The sequence below is a fragment of the Octodon degus genome, unplaced genomic scaffold, assembly GCF_000260255.1.
Source record: "Octodon degus isolate 3935 unplaced genomic scaffold, OctDeg1.0 scaffold00056, whole genome shotgun sequence".
Classification (NCBI taxonomy): Eukaryota; Metazoa; Chordata; class Mammalia; order Rodentia; family Octodontidae; genus Octodon; species Octodon degus.
The window spans coordinates 12,370,561-12,385,091 of NW_004524632.1; the positions used below are offsets into that span (position 1 = coordinate 12,370,561).

General features: G+C 58.1%; 1 protein-coding gene across 3 annotated transcripts in view; it reads right to left on the bottom strand.

Annotated features, from left to right (window-relative positions):
• Positions 1 to 4,392: 4,392 nt before the first annotated feature.
• The window catches only part of Dcakd (dephospho-CoA kinase domain containing), a 21,765-nt gene continuing 11,626 nt past the window's right edge, over positions 4,393 to 14,531 (bottom strand). The window contains exons 1-5 of one of the 3 annotated variants that reach the window (XM_023718101.1): positions 10,476 to 10,546; positions 9,828 to 10,028; positions 9,434 to 9,637; positions 6,785 to 6,842; positions 4,393 to 4,789 (exon numbers count right to left, since the gene is read on the bottom strand). In XM_023718101.1, the coding sequence (XP_023573869.1) occupies positions 4,498 to 4,789; positions 6,785 to 6,842; positions 9,434 to 9,637; positions 9,828 to 9,939 (666 nt within the window). In that variant the 5' untranslated portion in view covers positions 9,940 to 10,028; positions 10,476 to 10,546 and the 3' untranslated portion in view covers positions 4,393 to 4,497. Of the gene's footprint in view, positions 4,790 to 6,754; positions 6,843 to 9,433; positions 9,638 to 9,827; positions 10,029 to 10,475; positions 10,547 to 14,531 lie in introns of those variants that run through there. The other 2 variants (XM_004633834.2, XM_023718100.1) reach the window with 2 other exon arrangements.

The window sequence follows — 14,531 nt, forward strand, 5'->3', positions numbered from 1 at the left end:
AAAAAAAAAAAAGTGGTTGTGAGAACATTTACAAGGACCATATTTAATATCTTCTGCTCTGTGCAGAGAGAGGGGGTACCGGCCACACTCTGGGGAAGGGACTCAGGGCAGATGCCTGGGTCAAGGTCTCAGACCAGGCAGGATGGAGGATGGAGGACGGAGGCAAGGGTCTCTGCACTCAGGTCCCAGATACCTCTGCAGGCTCTCCTCCCTCTCTTGCTCTGCCTGCCACCCACTGCCCTCAGGAGGGCAGGACCCATGGAACCGAGAAATGGCCCGCAGGGGCAGCAGACCAGGTCAGGCATGTGGCCGTGATCCTTCGCCCCCACCTTGGGACAACTGCCTTAGACAAGTCCCTTTAATTTCTTCATCCGTCCCTGGAACGTGATAAACATGCCCGGAATTGATCTTTTTTCTTCCTCTTCTTCCAGGATAATGTTTACCCAGGTGTCAGTCAGAAGGAGAATTTGGCTTCCTAATTTCTCTCCTCCTCCCTGGAGGTTGTGCGTCCCGCCTCGTATGGACACTGAGCTAGAATCAAGGTTACTAATAATCCCCGGCACACAGACGCTGAGAGCACATACATTAAAGTCACACATTGATTTATATTTCTGGGTCCCTCTGCCTTTCTCCCTGCCAAGAGAAGAAAGAATTACACAACTATATTTATCGCCAAGATGTTTAGTGTAAAGAGCACTGTGTGAAGACAATCCCCGCCCTCCCAACCCTCTGTGGGGTATTTTGTAAAATGCTGTGGCATCACCTACCCGTAAGCGTTTATCTTGTTGCTGCTCCTCCTTTACACTTTTCCCTAGGAGGCAGTGAGAGATTTAGGGTAGAGTGTCAGAAGGACTGCCGGGCTTGATGAATGGTGGGCTGGCAACCCCAGAGAGGGAGTTTTGTATTCCAGGTGAGGTGGGCAATAGGAGCAAGAGCGGCAGGTGGGGTACTGGAACCCAGTGATTTGTGGCTGGTGAGCCCACTTCACAGCTAGGAAAATCAACGTGGGGGAGTGGGGTATGTAGTTGTTAGCCTTGGCACCCCCTTGGACCCCAGGTGCGATGCCTTGTAGGCTCCTGGACAGGGCAGGGGTGGCCCAGACCCTCCTACTCTTGGAACCCCAGGGGTTACAACCATCATGTCATCCAAGCCCTGCCACCCTGACAGGGCCAAGCAACTCCATGGCAGGGCAGAAAGAGGGGCTCTCCTGTCAGCACAGACCCTTCTGAGGTCAGAGTTCCTCCCCCACACCATCCCCTTCTCCCTCCACAGGTGGGGGTGTCCTTTCCTCCTCCTTGCCCCCCTGGGCTGGGCTGGAGCTCTCCCTGGAGGGCCTGGCCTGCTAGGGACTGGAGGGACAGTGGCCTCTGCCATGGCTGGACCACAGCTGCCCTCCATGTCCCCACCCGGCAGAGAACTCGCAAGGCTAGAAGCCACCAAAGGTCAGGCGTTGGGTCTCTCCTTTCAGTGCCACAAAGTGGCCACTGTCCCAGTCAGGGAGCAAGGGGGACTCCCCAAGGTCACCTAGCAGTGCGCTCCAGGGACCTGGCCAGGTCCACAAGAGCAAGTCCTTTCTCAGGGACCCTCTTCCATTGGAAATCTGTCCCCTGCCAGCCACAAGTGACGCATGGTGTGGACTGGGTGCCAGCACTGAGATTCTGCGGTCGGCCCAAGCCGGGTAATTGATCTGCAGGTGCCAATTTGCAGCAACTAAATATTTGGCTTCTGCTTCTGCCTGCTCGGCACTCTGCTCAAACAAACTTCAATTAAAAGCGAGCAGCGAGGAAGGAGGCGGCCGGTCGATGGCCCAAGCCAGCAGGCTGGCTGTGCCCTGCGTGTCACTGAGCCTGGGCGCCTGGCCTGTAGGAGGGACATGGGGCGACGGCTTCATGACACCCACAGGCGCAGACGGACATGCCAGGGGGTCCCACTCTCTGCCCAGGAAAAAGAACTCAGCCCCCAGCCTCACCTCATCTTGGGTGTTGGTCTTCTCTCTGCACCACCTGCCCACCCTTGGGGGCCCAAAGGGCTGAATGCACCCCACCAGGACACCAGGCATCTGCAGGGGAGGAAGAGCCTTGGGTCCCAGGGGCTCCTGCCAGGGTACCCATAGTCACTCAATTCCCCGAAAGAGGGAGTCCACGAGGGCTCCTGCTCTCCAAGGACAGCCAGTATAGGGCCAGGGAGGAGAGCTGCTCACTGGCAGGCAACTTGGGGACAGTTTTGGTGGAGGAGACACGGGAAGAGGGAGATCCAGATGGTGCGTATGGGCACTTAGGGTCCTTCTGAGTGGAATTTACATTGGAATCAGGCCTCGTGTATGCTGGGTACAAGCTCTCCCACTGAGCTGTGTGCTGGCCCCTTTCATTTTTCAAGATTCTCACTAAGTTTTCCAGGCTGACCTCCAACTTACGGTCCTCCTGCCTCAGCCTCTCAATAAGCTAAGCTGGGATGCCAGACACCAAGCAAACGTCTTTATGAAGCCAGAGGAGGGACTTCTGGAAGGTAGAGGGCTGGAAGGCGTGAGGAAGACCCTGTCCCCACTGCACAACAGCTGCCTGGACGCAGGGAGCTGGTCCTCCTGTCTTCCAGGCATCCTGGCCCTGGAAACCCCTGGGCGTGGTCTGCATGTCTTGCAGGTCCTCAGGCTTTCAAGTGTCCTGCAGGGTGGGGCTCATGCCCACTCAGTCCTGGGGCTCCACACAGCTCTCATTCCATGCACCTCCTCAGCCCCCAACATCTCTTTCTCTCCTGCTCCCCTCATCTCTCTCGCTTGAGGTCTAGGTCTCTTCACACAGGGACTGGACATCCAAAGCCCCCATCCTCCTGCTGGCCTCCCTCTCTCCCGAGGGCAAGCGCTGAGCCGTGGAGCGGAATGATTTCCTGTAATTGGCCGGCACTGCGCGGCCGACTTGTTCTATTGACATGCTGGTTAGCTGGGAATTGTATTGGAATCTGAGTGGTGATGAAGGACAGAGGTGGTGGGGAGCAGAGAGGGGCTGGGCTCAGCAGGGTGCAGCCTAGGCTCCAGGGAGGCGTGGGGGGAGGAGCAGTGCTTCCGGCTGGGCTCCTTCCAACTTCTCTGTGGCTGTCAGGGCCATCTGCACTCCTGTCCAGTTCCAGTCTCGAAGCTTATCAAGGGTCCAAGCCTCTCTCTGCTCCTCCTGTTCCCCCATGAAAGCAGGCGAATACCTAGAGTGGCTGCCAGTTGAGGTGGGACCCACAGGGGCCACTCTGGCACAAACCCGAAGATCCCAAGGAGGTCACAAACTTGTGAGCTCAACACTCTGCACTCCTTCAGCCTGCGGGGGCTGGGTACCCATGGCTCTGGGGAGCTCATAGATCTGGGGGGCCCAGCAGTAGAGGCTGAGACCTGAACTGCCCAGAGGGCCTCAGCCAGGTCCCTGCTGCCACCTGCTGGCCACACAGTGGTTTCAGGACAGCAAGTTGCCTAGGTCCAGCTTCTCTGGGATTTTAACTGTCCCCCTCAAAAGGAGGTCCCACAACCCAAGAATCAGAGCCCCCTCAAGAGCAGAAAGCCAAAAGTGGAGGTCGCAGCACACAGGACATAGCACTGGGTCTCCCACCCCGAGGCCTGCTCCCCCCGGCCAGCACAGGGCTGGCCTTCTGCTCTTGCAGCTGGCCCAGCGGTGTAGCACTGGGTCCTTTACTCTAACCCTGGAACCACAGGAGCACTGCCCCCATCCCTGCGGCGGGGTGGTGAGCGGGGCGTGGGGAGTCGATGAAGTCTCCCAGGGGCATGCAGTGCCACAGGGAGGGGGCACTAAACGCAGCTGCCAGCACGTTCATCAGGCAAAAACCACACAGCAGCAGGGCCTGAGCACTGCCTGGGGTTCTCAGGGCTGTGTTGGTCTGGCTGGGCTGAGGACGTACCCCACTCCTCAGGGGTTCAGTGCACCTGGCGCGCGCTCCAGAGCAGGAAGAAGCCGCGGAACTGCACACCTCACCCACCATGTCTGCAACCCCAGTGTCTGTATCACACTTTATTTGAGCACCACAGGAGCAGCAGTGAGGATGTCCCTGCCCCACGAGGCCCATGGCTCCAGAGGACCAGGGCTCTGAGCTCGTGACACCATGGATTACAGGGAAGGGGTGGGGGAGACAGGACGCCCCAGACTAGGGAGCCCGGAGTGAGGCACAGGTGAGGAACAGCAGGGCCTGTGGGCACCAGGGGTTCAGGATTGCCACTAATGTGGTAGAGGCCGGGGCTGGGGGATAGGGGGCTGGGGGCAGCCCAGGGAGGGCCTTCCAGTCTGCCCGCCACAGCACCCTATCCCTCTTTCAAAGGTCTCCCCAGTCTACACGGGTTCTGGTTTCAATGGATGAGGGAGGACTCAAGCCTGGGAGCCCTTGCACCCCAGGAGGCCACAGAGCCACCACTGCTGCCTCAAGCCACAGGAGCTGGAGTGGGTGCTTTTGGGAGGGAAGGAGAGAGGGCTGGCCAGCCAGACCGAGGGTGTTCAGGGCTGTACCTGGCTAGGGGGAAGGCAGCAGGCAGCGGGCGAGCAGGTAGAGGAGGCTGGTAATGCCCGCCAGCCCCATGAGCACGCTGAGCCGCAGGGGCAGGTACTCCAGTGACCGCTCCAGCCTCAGGTGCAGAAGGATGGCCTGGCGCCGCGTGTCACCCCAGTTGCCCGAGTTGTCCAGCACATGGTTGGCCATCCGGACCTTGTCCTTCAGAGGCAGCTGGGCCTGGATACGGGCCTCAGCATCTTCAAGGCTCAGGCCATTCCGTTTCATCAGTCGTGCCAGCTGCGTGTCTCGATCGCTAAGGACAGGCAAACCGGCACTATGGGCTGTGGCCTCCCTTGCTACTGGCAGACACAGGCGGGTCCAGGAACAGTCTCCCCTCCAGGACCGCCCCAGGAACTGGCTGTGAGGGTGGAGCTCAGGGAGCTCTGGGGGGAGGCAGGCAGTGTCCTCTGCTCCCCAGCAGGTCCCCAATTATGGGGCAGGAGGCTGGGACCAGTTGGAATCAGTGCATCCTGGGTCTCTGGATCCACTCTAGAAAGCCCCACACTTCCTGCAGTTCCCTGGGCCTGGGCTGCAGTGTCCGCACCCTTCCTGGGGCCACCAAGCCCTCTCTGGCCCCTGCACATTGAGATGGCAGCTGTTGTGCTCCATGCCTGAGGAGTTGGGGGAATGGGCGCACAAGCCAGGGGCCTCTGGTGCAGCAAGGACTCAGCTCAGACCCAGGTTTGCTGCAGAATCAGGTACTACATGCTGAGCAGAACACTGCAGGTCTCCAACTCCAAGGGAAAGAGAGACTGCCTCTTCTACCACCTGATGTTGTCCCTACATCTGTCCTCAGGAAGCCCCCAGACAGGTCCCCTGGAACAGCCCCCTACTCTTAGGTCAGGAGGGGATGTCTACATAGCTGTTCCCACTCACTAAATCTGAGCTTTCCTGGCTATGGAAGGAGACGGCGACAGCGGGGAGGGGTGTGTGTTCTACTGCCTTCCCTCCTCTGGGCCCTGGGAAGCTGCCGTCCATGACAATGAATGTGCTTTGTTATGGGCACTAGGGACTGGGGGCTGCTGTGTCCACTTCACTGAGGACAGGATCCTATGTAAACTTCATCAGGAGCTTGGAACCCAGGTGACAATAGGGCCAGCTTGAAGCTAAGGCTATGGGTGCTGCCTGTCACCGAATAGGTGGCCTGGAACTGCACCCTCAGCCCTCCTGAGCTGCTGGAGTTGAAGGACTGATGCTTATTGTGGTGCTGGGATTTCTGCCCACATACAAACTCTACAACTGTCAAAATTCCTCAGGAGTTTGAGTAATCAGGGCTGGGGATACAGCTCAATGTGAGTGCTTGCCTGGCATGCAGGAGGCCTGGGTAGTGGTCCCAGCACCACTAAGAAAGTATCACGTTTGGGTGTTGGCCAGATGTGGCTTGCCACATGTCGTGCAGATCCTCTGGTGAAAGGCAACAAAAACCTGTCTGGCCTCTCTCCAAGGCCCAGCCTCCTGTGCTGACAACTGGGGCGACTGGCACCAGGGCCTCTGCTCTGCCACTCTCCACCCTGAGGCCTAAAGTCCTTGTTTCTGACCCTCGGCAGAACGGTCCACTTATGCTACCGGGGCACAGAGGGTCTGAGCACTTCATGGGCAACGAGCTCCGCGTGACACGTCTCACGAGCAGGGAACGAGAACACCAAGGGGCAGGTTTACAGAGGAGGCACAGCCCTCAGAAGCTGGGGATGCTTCCGCTCCCAGGCTGCCCTTAAAGTCACAGCCCGGGCAAGGCGCAGGGAAAGTGGGCAGCCAGGGTGCCGGCCTCAAGCCTGACCTCCGGCGGTGCTGACTGCGTGTGGCGCCCAGGAGTCATGCCCTGCAGCCTCATCTGCTCGCGCTGTTGGGGCTGTGACCCATGCCCTCTGCCAGTCTGAATCAGCCTGTGCGGCAGACCTGCGTTCTCATGTGCTTCCTGGAGTGGGTGTCTGAGAACACAGCCTTTGCTGGCTAGGCTCTGTGCCCTGGCATTGCCAGAGGCTGCCCCTGTCCCTTCTATACCTCAGAAGCCTGCCTCTGCCCTCACTACCTTATGCTGAGCAGCAGAGCGTGGAATAGCTTGAAAAGTGGGAGAAAAGGAGCCTCCCACCGCCAGCAGGGATGCTCTGGGCACAGGAGCGGCGGGGCCCAGGCCCACAGCTGCCCCAGGGTGCCTGGCTCTGGCACAGCTGCCCCCATGGGCTTGCGGCACCCTCCCAGCCCTGGGCAGTCAACTCACCAATACACCACGATGGTGTGCTTCATGTACCTGAGCAGCTTCTTGGTCTCAAACAGCAGCGGGATGTCCAGAATCACATAGCGGTGCCCTGGAGAGAGGCCGGGTGGGAGGTCAACTGTGCTGTGCACCCCAGTACTGCTCCTATGATGGGACCACCACTCAGAGAACACCTGAGGGGACCCAGACTCCAGCCCTCCCCATGCACTCAGCAGAAGCATGGCTTGCCTCAGGCAGGGAGGACCCCGAGGGGCTGCACAGCACGGGCGTGGCAGGAGGGAGGATTCGGTGCCCCGCACCAGTATGGAGGGAGTCTCGCTTATCCCAGATGGGTCTGGCTCAGGGGAGACAGTGCTCATCTCAATTTTACTTTCCAGTTGTTTGAGACAGGGTTTCACTATGTAGCCCAGGCAGGCCCTCAACTGGCAGTGAGCCTCCTCTGCTCCAGCCTCCTGAGTACCAGGGATACATTTGTGCGCCACCATGCCCCAGCTGGTTCACCTGGATCTTGTACCCAAGGTTAGTGCTGAGTGCGGATATGACATGGCCAGACTTGTGGGACACTGGGGAGAGTTGAAAAGCTTCGAGGCTCCTCTGCCCTATTCCATCCCACCCTCACTCCAAAGAGATCACCCAAAAGGCAGGGCCTGTCCCTGAGCCAAGCAACACCCACACAATCTCCACACTCCCCAGAAGAGGCCACTCCATTTGTGCTGGGCTGGCCCTGTCCACTGAGGGGGTTGCTCAGCTATAGGGCACAGCCATGCCACATCCTCCAGCAGAGCCATATGCCCACTGAGCCAACGGACATCACAGGAGACCTCGCTCCAGGTGATGCAGGGAAGGGGGTGGCTTAAGCTGCTGGGCCCCAAGTTCCCCAGAAACCTAAGAGAAGCCGGGAGTGGACAAGGGGGCTTGGCACAAGGTACTGCCAACACACGCTGCCCTTCAGGAGCCTCACCTGTGCCTCACAGAAAGCTAGGAAAGGTGAAATGAGCCCTGCCTGTGTGCACCCCACCAACTGAGTTCTGGGGACAGTTGTTACTACCACTGTCCCCCAGGAGAAGGCTGGCTGTGCAGATACCCGCCCCCGCCCCAGCTCAGAGCAGAAAAGAACAGGTCCCCTCCAGGCCTCTTATCTCCTCCCTGCCTGCCCGCCCGCCCGCAGCCTCCCTGGCCCTGCCCTTTCTCCTGGTCCCTCTCGGGATGGTGGCTGGGCTTCGGTCACTGGCATAGGGCTATTCAGCTGTCACCCTCCTCTTGATAAGCCCTGCGTACCCCTGACTCTATGAAGACGTGTCTGCCTGCAGAGACCCCCCCGCAGCTGGTGACCTTATCTGACGTCTGATTGTACCAACTTTGACAGCTGCATTTGTTATGCTCATCAGGAGAAACTAGGGCTGTAGAAGCCACAGCTGTCGTCTCCATTTTTCACCTTATCGAGCTGAAAAGGGCTTTCTGGCTTTTATTTAAGCGGTGGTGGGTGGGGAGGTGGGAGGCTGGTAGGTGACATGGTGGTAGCAGCCGGGAGCAGGTGACATTATGTGACACCTCATTTCAGAAGGGGGAGCCCTGGCCTGATGGCCTGGCAGATGTGCTGGTTCCAGCCTGGGAGTAAAGGCAAAGGGCAGGCGTGGAAGGCAGACAGCTCTGCCTGAGGGTGGTGTGGACGGGGCCTGGCCCGGGCACAGGAAGAAGAAGGAAGGCAGAGGCCAGCGCCTTCTTGGGGAGCAGGGGGAGGGCTGCCGCAGGGGCAGCCAGCGTGAGGTGGCCCAGGGCTAGCTCCAGCCTTGGCCCAAGTAGTGGGACTGGCAGATCAGGGCGGCAGCATGGGTGTCTGACAGGTACTCCCTTCCGGAGGAGTGTTGGCTGAGGGGGACAGAGGCAGGTGCATCCCACTCTACAGAACCTGAGCTAGGCCAGAACAAGGGGTCTGGCCACAGAGGCAGTATGAAAACCCAGAGAAAGCCTAAGAGGCTCCCACAGTCCCCAGGAAGTAAAGGCTTTGTGTTTGACTGATGGTGGCAGTTAGTCAGGCCTGCAGCTTGGAGGCTGCTGCCTACATCAGTGTAGGCAGGAAGATTCGAGGGCCCTCCCCAGCCTTCCCCACCATGGGACTGAAGCTGCCCCTCCCAGCACAGTGCAGGGGCACCCCTGGGAAGGTCCCTACTGTTCGCTCAGGGCTCCTGGCTTTTCTATCACCCCCTCCCGCAAGGCCCTAGCACATCTTGGCACCCTTGTACCTGTGGACTTACTCCGGGAGCCTGGCCCTGGGGATGAAGCTGCACTAGAGCCTTGCCCTGGCCATACTGGGGTTCCCCAGCTCCAGTCTGCAACCTGGTTCTCCTAAGAGGCTCAGTTTGTATATTAAAGCTGCCACTGACTGCAGCTTGGGTTGATGTGACAATCAAGCCACCAGCATGAACAGCAGGCCTTCATAAGCCCTATCCAGAGCTCGTAGAGATACCAGACCGAAGAAGCACTAAGGTAGAAACCCTAAGGCCACGGCTTGACCTCAAGTCTGTAACTGAAAAACCCACCAGCTGCGTCACTCCTTTCCCCACTGGAAAATCACTTCCTCCCTGCGGTCACCAAGAGCCTCCGTGGCGCTTTTTCCCCTGGGACTCTGCTATGCCTGGCCCACCAGAGCCCCCAATGCCAGGCAGCAGACCCGGCTCTCACCTTGGAGGAAGTACTTAAAGGTCTCCTTCATCATCTCCTTGTGGATCTCGGGGTGGGTGATGGCATTGAGCAGCTGCCGCTGGTCCGGCTGCTTAAAGATCAGGTCTCCCAGGACCTTGCGGTTGATTTCACCATTCTCCAGCAAGACCTCGGTGCCAAAGACCTCCACAATGCGACGGTGGGCAGGACGTCCTGGCTGGACGACTGTGGAAGGAAGAGGTGGCTGGGTCACTCATGGACCCCACTGACCAGAGCTGGGGGGGAGTCCAAGGGTGCACCTTCAGATGCAGTGAAGGGAAGTCAAAGGAGGCAGCAAACAAGCGCTGAGCTGAGCGGGCAGGACACAGCTGGGCCACCAGACAGACCCTCTTCTCTGAGGCTTCCCTGCACTCACTGCGCCGGGCAATGATGTCCACATCGACCACTGCACAGCCCAACTGCTGGAAGACCTGCAATACGGAGCTTTTGCCCGAGGCAATGCCCCCTGTCAGGCCCACCAGGAACATCTTCCAGGAATGAGCAGGTCAACCAGGTCGGAGTCACTGGAGAGCTGGCAAGGTCAGCAGCCAGAAGCCCCTGGGATCGCACAGACGACCTGCAGGCAGAGGCAGGCAGGCAGGTCAGGGCTGGGCCATTGCGGCTGGGAAGGCAGGCAGAGGGACAGACAAGGGAAGAGACCCTGGGTAGCTGAGAGTGGTGCCTTGTTGTCGCTAAGAGCTCTGTGCAGAGTACAGGAGGAAAAGTGATGCAGAGTCAACTGGGGAAAAAATCAACCTCGGGCCACTTAGCTGCAGCACTGCCACAGGGACCCGGCACTAGCCTCGACCCACAGCAGGGAGCACTGCAGCTTTCCCACCCAAGTGATCCTCAGAGCCAGGAGGACCAAGAGCCTCTAGGACTCTGTCCCACACCAGCCCTGGACCCCTGGGGACCCCGTGGAGCACTTCTGGTGTGAGCAGGCTCCAGGTCACAGCCATTCGAGGCTCTGCCTCCCAGAGGACCTCTGTCTTTAATGTGCTCAAGGAATGAGAAATTACTGCACCTTGGACTAACAAGACTCAGTGAGAAGGCTGACTCTGTGGAAGAGGCTTCAGCACGCAGAGAAGTGAGCAGTAATCCCAGCACTCAGGAGGCTGAGGCCAGCCTGGCCTGTGTAGTGAGCTCAAGGCCAGCTTGAGCTGCCGAGTGAGACCCTGTCTCAAAAAGAAAAGACAACAAAACAAAACAAAAACGCAGAGAAGTGATTTTGATCTATCCCAATTTCTTTTTCCTCCTGCAGAATGGAACAAGGGGCCATGGGAACTGTGACATAGGCTTTCAGGGCCGCCTAATAGATAGCTTTCCTCCCCAGTGTCCTAGAGGGCCACCTGCAGAAACTAGCAGCTGCTGGAGAGGATAACTTCAGGGACAGAGTATGCGGAGGATGTTACGTGGGCTGGCAGAACAGCTGTTCCCAGCCCTACCCTCTACTGCTGGCTGAGTTCCTCCAGCCATGCAGAGACCCCTGGGGTTATCCACGGAAACACTGGCCCCAGCCCCCCAGGAACACAGGAGACACAGACAGCAGCAAGGGATAACAGGCTACAGCAGCGGGCATAGTCAGGTGGTCCATGACCTGGGCCAGGCTCCCAGGTCTGTGGAGAACCCCCCGTCCTCTCACAGCTCAGTGAGAGGATCATGGTTTAGCCACAGTCCCACCCCAGCCTACAGGCAGCTCCCCAGGCAAGGGAACAATCTGCGTCCAAGGCCTCCCCGTCCTCCATGGCACTCACACCAATGCCAGGCCCAGCTAGGATCTGAATCCACCGGAGAACAGTGAGGCCTACCCCACTGAGAGCCTCAGTCCCAGTCCTACACCTGGTCACAGAAGTATCTGCTGAGTTATAGGAAGCCACCTGGGCAGGGTGGTCCAGGGTGGCAAACACCAACCCCCAAATACCTTTCCTCCTTAACCTGTCTCCCCACCTGTAGGGAGGGTTTCCAATGCAAAGGGCATCGGATCGAAGGAGCCAGGCCTCATGGGAGCTTCTTCCCCTCACCTGGGCAGCAAGCAATGATGTAACCATGGTGACCTGGGCCTCTGTTTCCCAACATGAATGCCACTCACAGAGCAGACGTGGCCAGGGCAGGAACAGGAGGTAGGCACTGGAGTAATCGCAGCCAAGGCAGGGCAGAGAGGGCAGGGAGGGAAGGCAGGACTGGACCCAGGCGCCTGAGGCCAGGGCCTTCCCTCCCCTGGTTCTCCACAAGTGCAGAGACCAGCCTGAAGCCTGCCTCACACTCAGGCTGTGAGGAGAACAGATGCCGTGTGCTCCACCACGGTGGCTCAGGCTCTCCCCACTGAGCAGTAACAAGCTGCCTTTCACTTCTCTCCTGGGCCTTATTCAGCCAGAGAGGTCAGGAGAAGGCCCTGGGAAGAAATCTGCTGTGAGCCCGGCAGGCTCCTCCCAGGACGTGCTGGCGTGGGCCTTGGGCCTTCGAAGTTCACCAGCACCTCATGCCAGCACCTGGGCCTCCTGTCCCTGCCAAGCTTCTCCCCAAAGAGGACAGGCTTATGGTGTAGGTTTCACCTCATTGCGTCACTGCCCAGGGTTCAGTCCGTAGCAGTCCGTGCTACCACAACCCTGGGGCTTTCCTCTCCTGGCCTGTGCCGACCAGGGTCAACACCCAGCTCTGTGTTCCGCAGCTGGCTCCCCTCTGTCCTAGCTGGAGGCCTGGGTCCACAGCGGAGGCCTGGGTTCATCACCCCAGTCTACCCAGGCCACATCACCTTGCCCTAGGCCTGGGGCAACAGGAGCGCCCAACCTCAGGTTCCCAGTCTGAGCGAGCACTTACGTGTGTGTGTGTGTGTGTGTGTGTGTGTGTGTGTGTGTGTGAGAGAGAGATCCTGAGCAAGGGGCTGCGGTGTTGGAGGTTGGACCTAATTGATTACTGGGTCAGGGCCTGAGCACCGCTCACAGGCCTCTCCCAGCAGCTGCATCATGGCCCAGTCCATTTTTAGTTTGTGCCCCTGGGGGGGGGGGTCTCACTCCATCACCCAGGCTTGCCTTGACCTGCCAAACCTCCTGAGTGCTAGAATCAGAGCTGTGAGCCACCAGGCCCACAGGAAGGGAAGCCATCTATTAATTTTTCTTCCTTTCCCAGTGCTGGGGCACACTTCTAAGCGCTGGACAAGGAGTCCCATGAGGCCACAACCCAGGCTTAGTTTATACTTCTCCAGCAGCCTGCATTACACCCAGTGACTGCCACCTGCCAGGTGAGTGTCAGCCGTTGTTTCCTCTGCTGTGAACGGCAGCTAAGGACCTTACTTCTCCAGGCTGATGTGAAGAGCAGGTGAGCCAAGCGTGAAAGGTGCTAGGCGTGGGACCCAGGACACCCAGGCCCTCGGCCCAACTGGAGGGAGCATCTGCTAACTTTTTTCTTTGAAGTGCTGGGGACTGTACTTTTTATTTTTCATTTTGAGCCTGGGTCTCAACAAATTACTACGTTACCCAGGCTGGACATGGACTCACACTCAGGGGCCTCCCAGGGTGCTGGGACTGTAGGTGTGCACTGCCAGGCCTGGCTCTGGTGACTATAGGGTAAATGAGCCACTGAACAGGACTGGAAGGAGTCTGGAGGAGGAGAGGGAAAAGCCTGGGGTCAGGAGCAGAGCCCTACCTGCCTTCCCTCATCAGGACACGCTGCCTGCTACTGACTGGCTGCTGGGGGAGTGGGGGGTGGGGGGACTAAGTGTGCCGCGCGGCCAAGGAAGGAAGTGGTGCTTGTGTGACCACTTTTTCCTGGGAGCGCTCAGGCCCAGGGTGGGAACCAGGCTCCATGGCCCTCCCTGCAGCACGAGAGCTGGCTCAGCGTCCAGCACACTCATTAGCCCGAAGCTCCTCCTCCTCCGCTGTCTCCAAGGGCAGCATACCTGGCCAGCCTCCAAAGGGGATGCATCCATTTCCCTCCAATGATCAATATAATCACTCATGAAAACGAGTCATCCCTGCCTTGGGACCCAATTATTTTCTTGTGGACCAATAGTTGCGAAAATATATTGTTTCCCAGTTAACTATTAAGTGCTATTTTTATACGGCTTTCTCACTCCTGATCTTTCATTATTGGTGAGTGGCTGCTGCTTAAACAGCCAAGTCCGCCAGGCTGCTGGGCCTATTAAGTTACCACCCTCGGGCCGCCAATTATGGGAGAGGGTGCACAGGTCAGCCCCCACCTCCCACAGGGCTGGCACAGGGGCGGGGGAGTGTCACTTGTCTTCTCCTAACTGCAGCATTGCCCAAGCAGACCCCTGCTCCAGGTGTCCTGCACTGGGGATGATGCTGACAGGGACCGCCAAGAGCGTCAGAGGCAGCACTCGGAGGCCTGAGCGAAGGTCTCAGCCCTGTCCCTGAACCAGTTATGCAGCCTTGGGCATTTCCTCCCCTTTTTTTTTTTTTTTTTTTTTTTTTTTTGAGACAGGGTCTCACTTTGTAGTTTAGGCTGGCCTTGAACTCACCGTGTTCCTGAACTCAAAATGATCCTCCAGCCTCAGCCTCCCAAGTGCTGGTATTTCAGGCATGCCCCACCACGCCCAGTTTTTGAGACAGGTATTGCTACATAGTGCAGGCTTGCCTTGAATTTTCAGTGATCCTCCTGCCTCAGCCTCTTATCTGAAATTACAGGTATGTGACACCACACTTGGTTTCTTCCCACTTCTGAGCTTCTCTATGAGTAAAATGTGTGTGTGTGCTTTTTTTTTTTTAATGTATTTAGTACAGGGTCTACAGAATCTCACTACACAGATCAAACTCATGGTGATCCTTCCCATTTTTCAGCCTCCCAAGTGCTGGGATTACAGGCGTGCACCACCACACCCAGTCTCAATCTCCTTCTGTGTGCCCTGGGAGGCAGGGCCACACACAACAGGCTGGGGATCAACCCCAGCGCCTGTTCTGCCTAAGCAGGCACTTTAATCCACTGAGCTATCTGGCCAGTTCTAAAATATGGGATTAATAATGACTACACAGGGCTGGAGAGATGGCTCAGTGGTCTAAAGCACCTACTTAGAACAAGCTTAGCAAAGCATCAGGGACCATGGTTCAATCCCCCAGCACCACAT